Below are 17,234 nucleotides of genomic sequence, written 5' to 3' on the forward strand. Positions count from 1 at the left end.
AGCTTCCCCCACGACCCGACTCTGGATAATTGCAAGTGAATGGATGGAGTTCTTGTGTTTCCATTCAGTTGACCTAAATATTACATAAAAATCCCTTATAGACAAAGTATATGGCCATCAATCAAATCAAATGACAGATTACAAGTAATTAAAGTAAATGTGTATTTACACAAAGATCAAACTTTGTAGTCTTTTTAATTATAAATTTTACAAGCAAGTAAATGTCAAATTATGTGGCAGACATGGTCGAAACACAGTTATTTACAATTATGACATATGTGTGATTCAGGACAAAAGACAATGTGGGCCAGAATTTAACTTGGAATGAATGGAGCACATTTGATTGCTTTTAAGTATGAAATATGTTATATAAATAAAGTTGCCTGCCTTGCCTTGCATTCTGGGGGCGACAGTGGCACAGGAGTTAAGTGCTCGCCCCGTAACTGGAAGGTTGCAGGTTCGAGCCCCGCTCAGTCTGTCGCTGTCGTTGTGTCCTTGGGCAGGGCACTTAACCCACGTTGCCTGCTGGTGGTGGTCGGAGGGACCGGTGGCGCCAGTGCTCGGCAGCCTCACCTCTGTCAGTGCGCCCCTGGGCAGCTGTGGCTACATTGTAGCTCATCCCCACCAGTGTGTGAATGTGTGTGTGAATGGGTGAATGACTGATTGTGTTGTAAAGTGCCTTGAGGGGTTCTAGGACTCTAGAAGGCGCTATATCAAATACAGGCCATCTACTTTTTTTTTTGTTTGTTTGTTTTTTGTTCAGGGGATCAATAAACCGATAGGTGTCCAGGTGCTCCTGATGGGCAGTCTGCCACTGCATACAACCATTGTGTTTAACGCTGTTACATAAATATGAATTTTATTGTGTTTTTTGCTAAATAAAGGAGAAAACCGAGACCCTGTTGCTAATGCCAAAACATTATAGCATTTTATTTTAAAATAATTTACAGGAAGGCTTTCTTCTAAATATTGTAACTTTATGAGTGAAGTTCCCTTTTCTCCTTTTCCTTAATATTAATAATCACGGGAGGACAAAAAACATTAAGATTTTTCAGCTTATTATTATTAATAATAATTAATTTGTTATTATTATTATGATTATTGTTATTATTATTATCATAATTATTATTATTATTTTATTTTTTATTTTATTTTTATTTTATTTTTTTATTGTTGTTGTTGTTGTTGTTGTTAGCAGCAGTAGTATGTTGTTAATCTGCACTTCACTGGGGAGCGTCTTTGTGAAAGTTGCGATTTCCGACGGTCTTAAAAGCACCATAGACGTGACGTGACGCAAAAGAGGCCACCTTTCCAGGAAGTGGCTAAACTGGATAGCTTCATGTTTGGGCAATGATGGAGGAAGAGGAATTTGAATTTGCTGAAGATTTGGATGCTATTTTGCACCTAAGCCCACAGGTGCAATTAGCTATTGAACAGGTAGCTTTTCATTCAAGTTGCTTTTAGTTCTAAACTAATTGATAATGCTGTTGCTAATACGCATCCAGCTGTTAGCTGGCTAACGCTTCCTGCGGACTCTAGGTAAAAGTGACACTTTTGACTTAAAAAAACGAATACAGTACATGCTAAAGTCTGGTAGGAAAAGAAAAACTTCAAAGTTTGACGTGATGCGACACGTTTTTAATCACCCTCGGTCATAATTATGGTATTACCCACACATGTCTGCATCTAGCTAAACTGTACTCATTTAAAACGATAACAAAAAAACAATAATCCAGGCTTGAGTTTGAAACTATCAGTCTTGTGTTTGTGTCCAAGGTTTTTCCCATTCAGGACCCACTGGACAAAGAAGACTTCAATGCTGTGGAATACATCAACACACTGTTTCCCACTGAGCAGGTATTGTGACGGTTTGCCTTCAGTTTTACTAAAGACAAAAACATTTACTTAAAAAGCTAAATTTGCAATATTTGCAGACAACCCCAGTGGCATGAAATTTCAGGCTTTTAAAGCAAGTTAATTTAAATTAATAAGAGTATGAAGTTGCCCAGAAAGGTGTCGTAAAGATTTCATAAAATGTACTCAATAACTTTACTTTAATCTTTATATAATATTTTAATAATTGATATTATCTGTATTTTTGTTTTGCATGGCTTCTCTGCAGTAGTTGCAACTCAAAAACTTGAATAAAAAAAACAGATTCTGGATTACTGGGTTTTCCCGTGTCCACTTTCATTTGAGCTATAGATCCATACTCAATAAAATAAAATAATAGTATAAACTGTACTCACTTTTATTCAAGCTTGTTTGACTATTATCATTTTTAAATATTGAGCCAATTATTTCATTTTATTTTTCTAACAAGTAGCTAATAATTTTATTTTATTTTGTAGCTCAAGCATTCTGATAATCAGTGTGATTTATTATTGTAATTGTAAATTATGCTTATGCTATTTCATCTCCATGAGAGGGCACTGCAGCGCAGTTTTTGTGTTAATATATTATTACACGTCCATTTATGTAGAAAAAATTGTTAAAGACCAGGGTTTTTCCTGGCTCAAATTGAGGCAGAGGTGGTAGCATCCTGACCATGCGCCAGCACATGCACACTCTGTGCATTCAACTGTGCTTTTTTAAAGGCAAAATATTATAAAAGGCTCAATAAGATTGGTGTTTTATTCCCTTTTTCCCATCTGATATTTATAGTTAAAAATATTTTTAAATATTTGACCTACATTTCAGTAACATTTTAGGTTTGTATTAATAACACTCATCTTAGTCAGAATAACACAGAAATATATCCAGTAAAATATAATGCATTTCATTAACATGCATTTGTATTGGAAATGGTAATAACATTTAATTTCTGCTGTTAACAATGTAATGGTTGCATGTCTGTTATGTACGGGTTAGGGTTAGGGGGGTGTTCTGTTTTGCCTTGGCCCCCAAAATGCCTTGAAACGGCTCTGGGAGTGTGACTGAGTTTTGAAGGTGATCTAAATTGTATCAGATGTATAAATATTACATGTATATAACTTATTGTTGTATACAGGTAAAAACGTGTAGTGGGCATAAATCTACCTACATTTTACTTTCAAGCTTTGTTTTCTTGTTTTTATGTGACTATTGCCTGTCCTGTCTTTCTCTCATCTTCCTGCATCTCCTCTAAACTCTCCAGAAAAACTGCTGCCTACATTCTTACCTTTTCACCTCATCAGTTACTTTTGAGCAGATCAAAGGGTTCTCCTGACCACAAAGCAGAGTGTGTGTTTCGATGCTGCGTCAGTGAGGTGAAATCACCGCAGCACACGATGAGCAGAGCGCGTCAGGAACGATTAAAAGACAGAATACCAGAGGATATAAACAGATATGAACGTGTTAATAATAATGTTTTGCTGCGCCACCTTGAGATGCAGCGGGCGCACCAACGATCAGCGCTCTGCATCAGCCACTCTCAACAGAATCCCGCTACGCTGAGCGTCCATAAATATTGTAATACCGGCAGAAACTGGATCTTTCCCTGAAAGATATCTAGCCCCCATTATTCGATCCCTGCTCCTGGATGAAAAACCGGGCGTTTTGATCAATGTAGGAACCCCTTCCCCCCCGGACGCCCCGGACAGAGAGTGAAAAGTGGACATATCCGGGGGAAAGAGTATGGTCAGCCTACAAAAGCACCAACCATAGATATGTACCAACTAGCAAGAAAAGCAATTTCTGATTTTTTCTGCAGCGGTTTTAGTGCTTTTCGGTGCACCGCTGCTGATACAGCGCCCTGGTAGTGTCGCAACGCTGCAACTGCAGTTAAAATAACATCCATATAGCTGGGGGCTAAGTGGTCAGGCTGGGGCGGCACAAAAATAGCTGGAGGCGGCCGCTACGCAAATTTGAACTCAGGAAAACCCCTGAAGAAGCATCACCTGCCATGTATCCTATAACAGATTTGAAATTCAAAGTAGTATTTAATTGCACGTGGGTTAGATTCACCAAGATGTGTGTTTTTCTTAAGCATAAAAGGGGGAACACACAGGACTAGTCTGTAAACTATTTGATGCTTTGCTAGCTCTTGTCATTTTCCTCTCCTTAGTCCTTGGCCAATATTGATGATGTGGTAAACAAAATCCGTCTGAAGATCCGGTGAGTTCACGTTAAATGCATCATAATGGTTTTCCCTTGGAGCTTGTTTGTCACTTTACTGCTTCCTGTTTGACAGCCGTCTCGATGATGACATCAGGACGGTGGTGAGGGGCCAGACCAATGTGGGTCAGGATGGTCAACAGGTAAGTTAAGACAAAATAACAAAATCGCTAAGGTGGTTCCGACTAGCTGTCCTCCAAATGCCTCGTGCTTCATTTTAGTTTTATGACAGCATTGCTTCTCTTCACTGCTTGTACGAACTTCTTGGTAGATTGTAGATTCCCTTGTAGCAAATCACTCTAGATTAGAAACACATATCTGCCAAACATCCAATCACCAGTTGTTTTGTTAAACTAGGATCATTCCTCTCTACTCAGTCAGTGACTGAAACAGAAAAGCACTCTCTTCCTTTCATTGCTTCCATGGAAAAGGACAATATGACTCAGATTCATTCCCGCAGCTCAAACTCCTTCTTTACGGAAAGCATGCCTGTGAAATAGATTCTCACATGTAAATGCTTATGTTTCTTTTCACCACCCAGACGTGTTGTTATGCAAGCGTGGAGGAAAAGAGCGATTCTGGCTAATTGAACTTGGGTCCTTTCTCTTTTGATGACATGTTTAATAGAAAGTGACACCTGTGTTGTGAGCTAGGTGAGTTCAGGACCGCTGATGTGACTTGGAGTGAGTTATCGTCAAGGAGTCCGGCACGGTGGCCTTGTCTTTTCCACTCAGCTACTGTTTAGTAGGAAACACTCTAAGTCCCCCTCAAGACCAAAACGTTAAACAGTCGCACAATAATTTTAGCTTATTTTTCCAACCACACAGAGTTATTCCAATACTTCCCAGGAGAGGGAAGAAAGACTTTCAGCAGATGGAAAGATGTTAATTTCAGAAAGAGGGGGTTATGTAAAGACAGCAGCAGAATAAAACCAACATCAGCAGTTTGCAGATTTCTCCTGCTGACTGGACTCACTCACTTAGCTGAATCCTCAGGATGACACCTTAAATGTTAGCAGTTATGGAGAGGAATGGGAGGAGGTCTGGACTGGGAATGTTTTTCTTCAAGTTTTTCCTTTTAGGAAAGTAGACACTAATGTGCCTACCGGTTGAGTGTGTGGAAATGTTAGAGATAAGCCTTTAATGGCTGATATTTGTTTTTTCAGTAGCTGTGATGACATTTCTTGATTACACCCTGGAATTCTTTTCCGTTGTTTGATTATAACACTGGGTTATGTGATAAACATTATTCTGATAAAATGACAGGCCTTGAAGTTCAGCGTTCTCATTAAGAGGTGAGATATTCAGGCAAATGCACGTGTCCAGAAAGGATTATGATGGACACACAAAATGTGTAAGCACATGGACCATGCAGTTAAAGGGATACTATGCAAGGTTATATATTTTTTTTATTTATAATTTTCTTGAGCCAGTATGTATGGATGTAGCGATATTCCAAGAATCGATTTAAAATCGGTGCAAACTAGTTTAAATATCCACCGTTGTAGAAAAAAGGGCAATCGATTCACAGTGGCCACAAATATTACGTAATATGGCGTGCTTGCTTGTGCCAGATATTGCGCCAAAGTGCTGCTAATCAGAACAGAGGCAAGTAGGGATGCAACGAATCATCATCATTATTATAATTAATGTTTTGTGATCCATACGGATCGGTTCGGCATGCACGCGGTCCGCGGATCGGTCCTGTCGAGGGTGTAGGTGCTACCTGTTTAATCCAAAGAAGAAACACAGCGGTGGTCATAAAGAGGAGGAGAGGAGCCAAAAAACCACCTGAGTCGCATGTTTGGAAGCATTTTGGCTCCCCTGTAAAATACAATAATGATCCAAAAGTTAACAACCGTGTGCGCTGCACACACACACACACACACACACACACCTCCAATCGTTGGAAAAGAGAGCGGGGTGGTGCGCAAAACATGCTTTGGACAATTGTCACATAAATGTGTAAATATTGTTGGGGACAAATCTGTAAAGGATGAAAAAACAAATAAACAGCGCATCAGAAAGGTGAGGAGATGAAAGTGAAAGCTGGAGGACACTCAGAGAGAGCATGTCTACATAGGGCAAGCCGTTTTAACAACTAATCAACAATCAGACCTCTGTAACTCCTGCTTTTGTAGCAAGTGGCACATTGAGCAGAACATTTTGCATTAAGTGCTCTACAACATAAAGAGAGAGGAAAGCTTTTTGTTTTTTCTGTTCTGTTTCTTTCTGCTGCTCTGAAAAATGACCCGATCCGTGACTGAAAACCGTGATGCGATCCAAACGTGAGATTTTTCATCAGTCGCACCACTAGAGGCAAGCATGGCTACAGCAAGCACCTTCGAGGTAGTGGATGCTCCAATCAGTTTGAAGTCAACAGTGGCAGCATTTTGGCTTCTCTGTGTTTACAAATGAAAAGGGTGAACAAAATACCGACAGGACAAACATCGTGAAAAAAAAAATCGGGATCGTGAACTTAAAATCGGGAATTGATCGAATCGTGGCCTGAGTGAATCATTACATCCCGTGTGTGATAACACGACCCTTTAAAGGGTTAATGAAATGTCACTGAGACTCCGACTGCCCTCTGTGGCCAGAATCACATTTGCAACTTAAGTGTTGCTGTGGAGTCTACTTCCAGTACGTTTCCTGCATGCTTTAGATCTGGAAAACACCTGATCTGTGTAATTTAAAGATGAATCACTCCTCTAGAAACTAATGAAGGCTGAGGCATGGACTTAATTTGGGGGGGGGGGACATGTCCCCCCCACTTTTTCCAAAGTCAAGTTTTGACCCCTGCAATTTTTACCATCCAAAAACAATATTACACTATATTAAATTGACACTGGTTGAGCTCTAGGACCAAGCGGAAAACAACCATTTGTGTTGAAGCCGGTTTCCCATTAGAGCATGTCCCCCCACTTCTAAAGTGAAAATTACGTCCTTGGGCTGAGGAGACATTTCAGCAGGTATATTAAGGTGTTAAAAGGTGAACTCGGCGAGAAGATGAGTTTTTTTATTTCATTTATTTTTTTGTTTAACCACAGTGAATTAATAACGGACACTGGGGGGAGCTAAAAGAAAGCAAAACTGCAAAGTGTGCCTTTTAATTGACAAAAATAAACAAAAATGATTGTTAAAGTAACTTTGCAGTAATGTTTGTTTCTTGTCCTACTTTCCATATTTTCTTCATTCTGAAGGCCAGTATGAAAAGGCAGTACAAAGGCAATATACACTGGAGTCAAACGACACGTGACAAATATTATGCCTCCATTGTTTTTGGATATGACTGTTTTATTTCTAGATGCTCCTAAAAATAAATACAATGTATCAGTAAAAAATCTGAATGAAAAAAAAGTAGAAATATCTTTTAATCTACATTATTTTACCACACCCATGTCTGCCAGAGAGCTGTCTGTCACAAAGCATGTTCAAGCATTTAGGAGGCTCCACTGCATCATGTCCAATCTGTATAATGCTTCCTGTGTGTGCAGGAGAACATGTGCTGCTTGTTGCATGTTAGCGATTTAGAGGTTTGTGTGAGGGCTGATAACATCTCTGGCACCAAGGCGCCTGCTATGCAGTGATCTCCCGAGCCTTTCTCAAGGCTAAATACAGGAAATGAAAGCTAGGAAGTAAGCCAGGTGGACTCAGCTGAGTTAACAGTAGCAACAGCGTCAGGAGTTCTGGTCTATGTGTGCGGCTTGTTTGCCCGAGAGACCCTTCAGGAAACCTCTTTAGGAGATTCAGTGGCACTCCCATCCCCTCAGCACTCGGATCAGAGAGCTCTGACCTAAACTGCCTTTTCTTTTTTTAACAATTCCTTCAATCAAACTGAAAAAATGGGTAGAAACACAAAAACATGCATGTGTGAAGTTGAAAATTTTGGTTAATGTAATTCAATTGATACCATATTTACTGTGTGGTTCATCTTTTTAACCCTCCCACTGTCTTTATAGGTGACCCCGCGAGGAAAGTTGACCATTGAGCAGGATTGATGGTTTATACCTTGAGGTCCACGTGGCAGGGGTAAGGTGGTGCTCACTCCTCACCCCTGCCACATGGACCCAAGGGATGAACCATCAACCCTGCTCAATGCTCAACTTTCCTCACAGTGGGAGGGTTAAAGGAGTCATCACCTGTTGCTTCCATGGATATCTACATCATATTAGTCTTTTAGGCCATAAAAAAGTGTCCTAAAAAGGACTCCACTTTGGAGGAGGAGCGAATGCTGGCGTGTCGGTCGCCACTGCCCTCCAGCAAAACTTTTTAACTTTTTAAACTTTTAAAATCTTTTTACTAGTTGTGCAACATTGGATGCTGCTTTTAATCAGTTTGCGTAACTATTATATTGACAACTGATGCTCACTAACATCTGTGGTCACTCAAATTGTTTGTGGCCAATGCTGGGTTCTGGGCGGATTCTTACCTGGCCCACTCGTCGTTCTCCTGTCCATGAGGAGTCATGTGGATTTTCCAAACACTGCGTTGGTTTGCTGTCGGCTGGCTTCTATCTCTCGTCCACCTGCCAGCAAGTGCTCTCCTGCAGTACTCAGCTGCTGAACTTGGAAAAGTCCGGCGCCACTTCTCCATTCAGCAGCCTCCGCCTGGTTCTGACATCCCTCCTGTAATCACATTCCAGCCCCGTTGGAGATACATTCATGTGGAACACGTCAAGGCTCAACTCACTGCAATAAACCTGACTCCATACAACCCATCTGATTCTCCACTTGCCGCCGCACCCGTAAGATTACCCGGAATATCAACCACCATGTCCTCTCCAGCCTGCCCAGATCTGCTAACTCCTCCACCAAGAGGACGTCTACCGTGGTCCGCTACGGTCTCCTCAACATCTGTTCTCTCAGCAGCAAGGGCCATCTCGTCAGAGACCTTATCCTGGACCATAATCTCGAATTCTTATTTTTGGTTGAAACTTGGCAGCAGCCAAATCACTTCATCCCTCTCAACGAGTCAGCTCCACCGGGGTTTGTTTACATCCGTCAGCCTCGCGCTGCCAGCTGAGGCGGAGGTCTCGAGATATTTCACTGCGAGACTTGGAAACTGATGCCCGTACCTGCTGCTCCTTTTTTCTCCTCCTTCGAGTGTTCTGCCTCCCTGCTGCCTGGAACTTCTCCCACAACTTTAGCCACCGTCTACCGCCCTCCTAAATATAACAAGGACTTTTTAAATGATTTTTTAACCTACTTTCTTACTTTTCATCCTAGTCTCAAAATATAATCATCCTGGGTGACTTCAGTATTCATGTGGACAATATTAATGACACACTTTCTAAAGATTTTTATCCTGCCTTGAAAGCTTCGGACTCCAACAACACATTAACTTCCCCACCCACTTTAAAGGTCACATCCTGAATTTGGTCTGCTGCTCTGGTATCGCTCCCACTGGCTGTAAATATCACCTTGTCCCATACTCTGATCATCTGCTCACCTCCTTTAATATCAACCTGTCTCTGTCCAAAATTATCATTCCTCACACTATTTCATTCCGTCATATCAAAAATATAAATGCTGACTCTTTTTCTCTTGACATTAACAATCTTCCCAGTCCCAAAGCCAACTGTTCAGCTGATGACCTGGTCTCCCACTACAACAGCAACCTCTCCACCCTTCTGAATAACCACGCCCCTCTGAAAACCAGATCTGTTTCATTCACCCGCTTGTCACCATGGCTCACTGCTGCTCTCCGTCAGCTCAAAGCTAAAGGACGTCAACTGGATAGACTTTACAATAGAACTGGGCTTGCCACACACATAGAAATGTACTCTAATCATATAATGCTCTACAAGGACCATCTCTCATCAGCTAAATCTGCCTATTATTCTGGTTTAATTCACTCTAATCAAGATAATTCAGAAACTTTTTTTTTCTCTCTTGAACAACATAACAAAACCCCAGACTCCCTCCCCTCTATCTGCAATCCACTGACTTTTGTAACTCCCTCATGTCCTTTGTTTCCAAAATCACCGACCTCCATCAACACCTAGCTTCTCACAGTGCTTCTGTCTCCAAAGTGGACATCACTCTCCCCTCCCCACATCACTAAACTACATTTTCCACCTTCTTCCTTCCCTCAGTCCATGACATCACAAAACGTATCCTCAAATCCAAACCCTCCACCTGTCAGTTCGATCCACTCCCTACAGTTTTTGTTAAAACCCGCCTCTCTTCCCTCGCTCCTCTCATAACCAGCATTATTCATCCCTCCCTAAGCTCTGGAATTGTCCCTTCAAAACTGCAATAGTTACACCTCTTCTGAAGAACCCTGGCCTGGACCCCACAAACTTCAATAACCTACGTCCTATTTCCAATCTATCCTTCATCTCAAATTCTTGAAAAATCTGTTGCTTCTCAACTTCACAACTACCTCATCACCATTAACATCTATGAACAATGTCAATCTGGCTTCCGTCCTCTTCACAGCACTGAAACAGCTCTTCTCAAAATCACCAACGACCTTCGCACTGCTTCTGCCTCTGGTTTATTGTCCATTCTCATTCTTGTCGATCTCACGGCAGCATTTGACACCATTTCCCATAGCACTCTCCTCAGCAGATTGTCATCCATAGGTATCACTCACATTCCCCTTGCCTGGTTCACCTCCTACCTCTCTGGCCGTACACATTTCATTCAACTGAAGTCATATAAATTCAATCTATTTCCTGTTTCTGCTGGTGTGCCCCAGGGCTCTGTCCTGGGGCCCCTTCTTTTCATTTACCTTCTCCCACTAGGTCACATTTTCCGTTAACACAACATTCATTTTCATTGTTACCCGGATGACACCCAGCTCTACCTCTCAACCAAACCCTCAACTTCACTTCCATCCTCCTCCCTTACCCTCTGTCTCCAAGAAATCCATTCTTGGTTCACTTCCAACTTTCTCAAACTGAACAGTTCTAAAACTGAAGTCCTCCTGGTAGGCACACCTCATATTCTCTCCAAATCTAACAGTTTCCCCATCTCTATCGATAACTCAGCAGTTACTCCCTCCCCTCATGTTAAGAGTCTGGGTGTCATCCTCGACAGCACACTGTATTTTCAATCTCGCATCAACAATATTACCTGGTCTGCTTATTTTCACTTGCGTAATATCTCCCGCCTCCATCCATCATTTACTCCCTCCACTACTGCCGTCCTTGTCCACAGCCTCGTCACATCCAGGATTGATTATTGCAACTCACTTCTCTGTGGTCTCCCAAGCAAATCCCTCCATAAACTGCAGTTTCTCCAGAATGCTGCAGCATGTGTCATCACTAGGACTCCATCAGCTAATCACATCATCCCCATCCTGCAACAACTTCATTGGCTGCCCATTAAACAGAGAATCAGTTTAAAAATTCTGCTCATTGCATTAAAGCTCTCCATAACCTGGCTCCATCCTAGATTTCTGATCTCATTCACATCACCACTCCTGTCGGCGCTCTTCATTCCTCTACTGCTCCTCAACTTTTCTCGCTGGAGCACACGTGATATTTCGGCAGTGCCGGACATGGTCATTTGGAATCATAGGATGTCCAATGACGATCTTGTCTTTCTTGCCTTTGATTGGCTAGAAGGACTCTACTATGATTGACTATTTGATTTTGCAGCAAACCGGCGTCTTCCCTTGCTAAGTGCAGACTGTTCTCCTGCCACCACCACCAACAGAAAGCTGTTTTGGGGAGTTTTGTAAAGAAACTGAACTTAGCGTGGCGAGAAAGATGGGACATTCCTTGGACATTCTACGATTCCACATGACATGTCTCATCATGGTTGAAAAATAGTTCCAAAATGAAAGTTGAACCGACGTCTTTTCTGGCCATGAATTAAATTTATTTCGGCGCGTCTCATTTGGATGTTTAAAAATAAAAATTTGGGTGTCTTACAAAAATATCATTAAAAAAACCTCCAAATAACAATCTGATAACCCAGCCTAGATTTTAACCCGTGTCCTCCGAATGTAAACCAGGTATCTTACTAGTTGAGCTATCCCTTTATCACATTTCACTAGAAATATTTCTATCACCGAAAATGGTGTTAAAACCCAGAAAACATGCTTGACATGCTTGATGCTTGACAGCTGAAACAACGTTAGTCCGATAAAAGTTTTATATTTTAAAATACAAACTATAATTATTATATTTTCTAAGACAACTAGTTCCAAGATGAAAGTTGAGCCAAAGTCTTTTCTGGACGTCATTTCTGGAAGCGGAACAGTGCGGGCAATAGCGGCGTTGCTATGCGCTGTCCGCATATGGTACTGTACATCCTACCTTTGTGATGACAGTAAGGCCAGAACTCAAGATCTTGTTTTGGAGTGCGCATGCTCGTGGGGTGCACGTGGGCTGGTTGAAGAAGCCAAGAGTAAAAAAAACGATCCAATGTTAAATATCGACTTTCCAGCCAGTGAAAAATCATTAGGAAGCCATTATACCCACCTTTTTAAGCAGAAAAGTTAAAATTTAAGGTGCTGACTCCTTTCATAAAAACCATATTTACACTTTTTCTTAGTTTGGGTCACGGATGACACCAGTATAAAGTATCATTAGCTTGTGTGTGTGTGTGTGTGTGTGTGTGTGTGTGTGTGTGTGTGCGCGCGCGCGCGCGTGCGCGTGTGTGTGTGTGCGTGTGTGCATGCTGAGTTGTATTTGCCACCACCACAGTCCATTTGTATGTTAGAGGTGCAGCAAAAGTGGTAAATTCCTTGGACAGCTGGTGACGGCTGTGTGCATTCCTTTTGTCTGTGTGTGTGTGTGTGTGAGGGAGAGTCAAAGTTGTGTCTGCAGTGCCGCCACAGCAACAGGCCAAATTAAACCAATTATTTCTGTATTGCATGTCAGGACAGAATCTGCGTTGAGGAGCATCAAAGAGCAGCTGCTTCATCAGATGAAAAGGAAACGTTAGAATCGCTCTGTAGCCGTTTTGCTGTTGGAACTGTCCGACTGTTAAAACCACTAATGATCTCTTTAGCCTTTATGGTGACAGGCTTTGAACTCGGCTTAGCCTTGTGGCCCGTGTGTCATCCTAAGCTCTAATGATGTTAAATATCTATTTAGCATGTTAATTAGGTGTGTAATTTGTATGTAAGACAGGCTCTCTTTCCTAGAGCTGGGAAAGGACATTGGTTGCATAATTTTGCACATTAACTGAACCCTGTGGTTTGACTGAATAGAATAATTATGTGTCTTGTAAAGTTTACATTAACGACTATATTTTTCACCATACTATTCAAAAAAGTTTGATGTTCAAAAGGAAACGATTCAACCTTGTCATTCGCTGATAACAAATGATTTGTCTGTGGACGTTGTGGTTCTGTGATAACTGCTTTGAAGGAGAACTAAATAAAAAGATAAAATGCTAATCCATATCCTCCCTTCCATGTGCAGAAATAGACATGAAAAATAAAATGCTAGTTTGTTATGCTACAATCAAATGTGTTTGAGGAAAAACTCCCAAACTCTGCTGGGAGGTTCTCTAATGAAGCGCTTTCAAACAGGAAACGGAGCATGATGCAAGCGGAGTGTGGAGACAGTTTTCACCGTTTATCTGCATGTGTTTGGACCTTTCTACTTTATCAGTCAGTGAGTGGGACAACGTGGGGGTCTGCAGCTGCTTAGCATGTTATCAACATGCACACGTGCTCCCTGCAAATGCTAGAGGATTAATTCTGATATTTCCTGCACATGTTTGCAGTTTTCTACAGAAAAGTCCAAAACTCGTCATATTTTTCTTTAAAGAAGCTAGAATATGTGATGTATTTTTTTAAATAACGTTTTTTGAAGTGTTTTCTAGTATTTTTAAGTGCCTTTTCATGTATGTTTATCATTGCAGGCTTTGGAGGAGGCCCAGATAGCCATCCAGCAGCTCTTTGGCAAAATCAAGGACATTAAGGACAAGGCGGAGAAGTCTGAACAAATGGTACACACACACACACACACACACACACACACACACACACACACACACACACACACACACACACACACTGAGAAGTTTAGGTTTTATTCCAGTTTAAAAGTTCCATGTGTCCTCCTCTAGTCAGGCCCGTTGGTGAAATGCTGCTCTGTCTATGTCTTGTTGATTTTTTTATTTTAATTTATAATTCAACAGAAGACTCAAAGATCGACGACTACGGTCAAAATCAGGTTAATTAGATCTAAGACAGCTTTGCCATCTGGTTCTGAAACAACAATCCTCTTTATACCACTTAGTTGGCTCAGTGACTGTAATATGTAAGCGCAACATCGTCCTCATCACAAACAAGCATGCTAGGTGTTCTGACTCCAGCAAGAGTGTCTCTTGAGACACACTGACCATCCAGACTTGTCAGTAATTCTTCAAATGCTTGTCTCATATTTTTTGCCTTCTTGGTGTCTTCTCCATCCTCCATCTGGATTATAATCCAGACTCTGTTTTGTTCCTCACAGGTCAAAGAGATTACAAGGGACATAAAGCAGCTGGACCATGCTAAACGCCACCTCACCACGTCTATCACCACCCTCAACCACCTGCACATGTTGGCGGGGGGAGTTGACTCTTTAGAGTGGGTACAATTATGTATTAACAAGTTATCATCATCAACTTCATTTCTAAAGCACTTTCCATCAACCAGGAGGCGAACCAAAGTGCTGTACACACACAAAAGTGTTTAAAACGCCACTGGCTCATGCAAGGGCCAACAAAATATACATCAAAACAAATAAAAGCAGGAGATTACGGCAAAAAACGTAGGTAAAACAACAAAATAAAGCAGGTTAAAAATGAGCTACATTATCTAAAAAAATAAAATAAAAAGGCTAAATCGCGTGCTGCGCAAACGCCACAGTTAGACATTAGTTTCTTATCTCCTGCGTGATGGTTTTATCAGGGTCAGTTGTTTCTTTTTATGTTTTATCAAAGTCAAACCAAGAGTCTGAAGATAAAAGTCCATTTCCTGGGTATTTGTGCCTGATATAATGGACCTGAAGATAAAAGCTTCCTTGATGTTACTGCAACATGGAATTTCATATAAAAACAAGAGGAACTTGCTGCAGAGTTTCCTCTTGACTAACATGTAAACACGGTTTCTGCAAGTAGCTTTTGCAGCATAATGTCAGTGTTTTTTTTATAAAGTGTATATACTCTTAGAATATCTGAGATGCATCCACTGTTGGTTTGCTGATAAAACTATTAAATGTTTGTATTTTCTTTCCAGAGCCATGACCAGAAAGAGACAGTACGGCGAGGTGGCCAACCTACTGCAGGGAGTGGTCAATGTGCTCGAGCATTTTCACAAGTACATGGGCATACCCCAGATCAGACAGCTTTCAGAGAGGTAGCCACACACACACACACACACACACACACACACACACACACACACACACACACACACACACACACACACACACACACACACACACACACACACACACACACACCAGTGTTTCGCTAACAGAATAACTCTGGAGCGCATTTCCAGCAGCCAGAGGGGGTTCCCTCCTCTCTGCTGAAATGTTCCACAGCTCTTCGTCTGAATGCCTGAAAAGTGGTTCCAGTGTTTGCTGAGGTATTTTGCGTATTACATCCTGTTTATGCAGATGTGTATACACACACACACACACACACACACACACACACACACACACACACACACACACAGGAAAACGCAGGAAGGAAACTCTGAACAGACCCTCATTATCACAGCTTTATTCCATCTTACACAGGCAGGGACACACTTGTCAGAGGGTGTGTGTTTTTATCTCTGAGTTTATGGTTACTCGTGTCAACACAAAGTGTTTTTAATGCAGTTCGCACTCAAAACTTAATTCCATGTGTCCAGTTCGTCCTTCAGCCCGCTAACATTTTGTTATCAGGTAGGTTGATGATATTAGGTTTCGTTATTCTCAAATACTTGTGTCTTGAATCTGTTACACACACACACACACACACACACACACACACACACACACACACACACACACTCACTCCCTCACATACACACAGAGGGCCTTTGTTATGCTGTTTCCTTTTATGATAATGTTTTCCGAAAACAAAGAATCAGTCTGGGACACATCGCTCAGCTTGAAACAGTTTCAAAGCACTTCTGATCTTTAAGAAAAAATGCGTAAAGAAAGACTTTCTGTTTTGTTTCGATCAAGGTGTGGTAGATAATGTTCATACCAAATAACAGCTGGAAGTCCGAAGTGACTCGGCTGAAGAAAAGGATGAGAGGAGGGGATACAGGGAGAAGGGAGATGGAGGCTGGATGTAAGCAGAAAGCTCCAGGATCATGATTCTCTCCTGCTAAACTACACCGAGTCTCAGCCTTAATAACTGTAGTTAAAACAACATTTGCTTTGATACAACCCCTTTGGGCAGACTGAGACTTTATTTACTTGGTTTGCCTGTTCTGTAATAAAACACACGTCTTTGCATTCCTAATAGCAGAGAATTTTTCTGTTTAGTCCTGCTGCGAGGATGGCATTTAAAGATTATTGTGGTTAATGTTTCGTGCTTCAGTCATAAAGGATGGATTTATTGGCTATTATCCAAGTATCTCACAGTTTTTTTGTAGATGTCAGCGCAGGATTTGGCTGACTTTGTGTAAGCAGTGTGAAAACAAATGGCTCCAGTCATTGTCCACATCAGGGCTGCATGTTACATGTGTGATATCAGTGTTTACAAAGGTTTGTAGCAAATTGCTGAGACAAACTGCATGTCTATGATCTCTCTGGAAATCAGATGACCCCCCGCTGACATAAATCTAGTTCTGATGAATGTGGCTGAAATGCTACCCCCCCCCCCCCCCACACACACACACACACCTTGGTGTCAAAGAACTTTTTATGATGAGCTAGTAATAGGATGATACAGTTAAAACTTTACTAGTCAAGTGATCTTAGAAATAAGTTAACCTTTCTTTTTTAGTTAAAAGCTGTTGAAAGGGACACTTTGCAACTTTTTCATTGTTCTAAATCATTTTCTTGGACCAGTATGTACCAAAAATGACCCTTTGCAGGATTAATGAAATGTCACTCAGACCCCCACTACTCTCTGTGGCCAGAATACCGCACTTGCAACTTCAGAGTGCCGGTCCAGTCTGTTGGACTTTAAAAAAAATTTTGTTTACATACCTGGTGCTGCTGTCGTGTTCTAGCTT

The 17,234-nt window shown here is 41.4% G+C and overlaps 1 protein-coding gene across 1 annotated transcript in view; it reads left to right on the forward strand.

The window, feature by feature from the left end:
- The first annotated feature begins 1,283 nt into the window (after positions 1-1,283).
- Positions 1,284-17,234, forward strand: part of vps53 (VPS53 subunit of GARP complex) — a 42,890-nt gene continuing 26,939 nt past the window's right edge. Inside the window, exons 1-7 of the mRNA XM_015951652.3 lie at positions 1,284-1,437; positions 1,777-1,857; positions 4,046-4,095; positions 4,172-4,238; positions 13,925-14,011; positions 14,521-14,636; positions 15,288-15,407. Coding sequence (XP_015807138.1) covers positions 1,351-1,437; positions 1,777-1,857; positions 4,046-4,095; positions 4,172-4,238; positions 13,925-14,011; positions 14,521-14,636; positions 15,288-15,407 — 608 coding nt within the window. The 5' untranslated portion in view covers positions 1,284-1,350. The remainder of the gene's footprint in view (positions 1,438-1,776; positions 1,858-4,045; positions 4,096-4,171; positions 4,239-13,924; positions 14,012-14,520; positions 14,637-15,287; positions 15,408-17,234) is intronic.

Source organism: Nothobranchius furzeri, chromosome 13 (assembly GCF_043380555.1).
Source record: "Nothobranchius furzeri strain GRZ-AD chromosome 13, NfurGRZ-RIMD1, whole genome shotgun sequence".
Classification (NCBI taxonomy): Eukaryota; Metazoa; Chordata; class Actinopteri; order Cyprinodontiformes; family Nothobranchiidae; genus Nothobranchius; species Nothobranchius furzeri.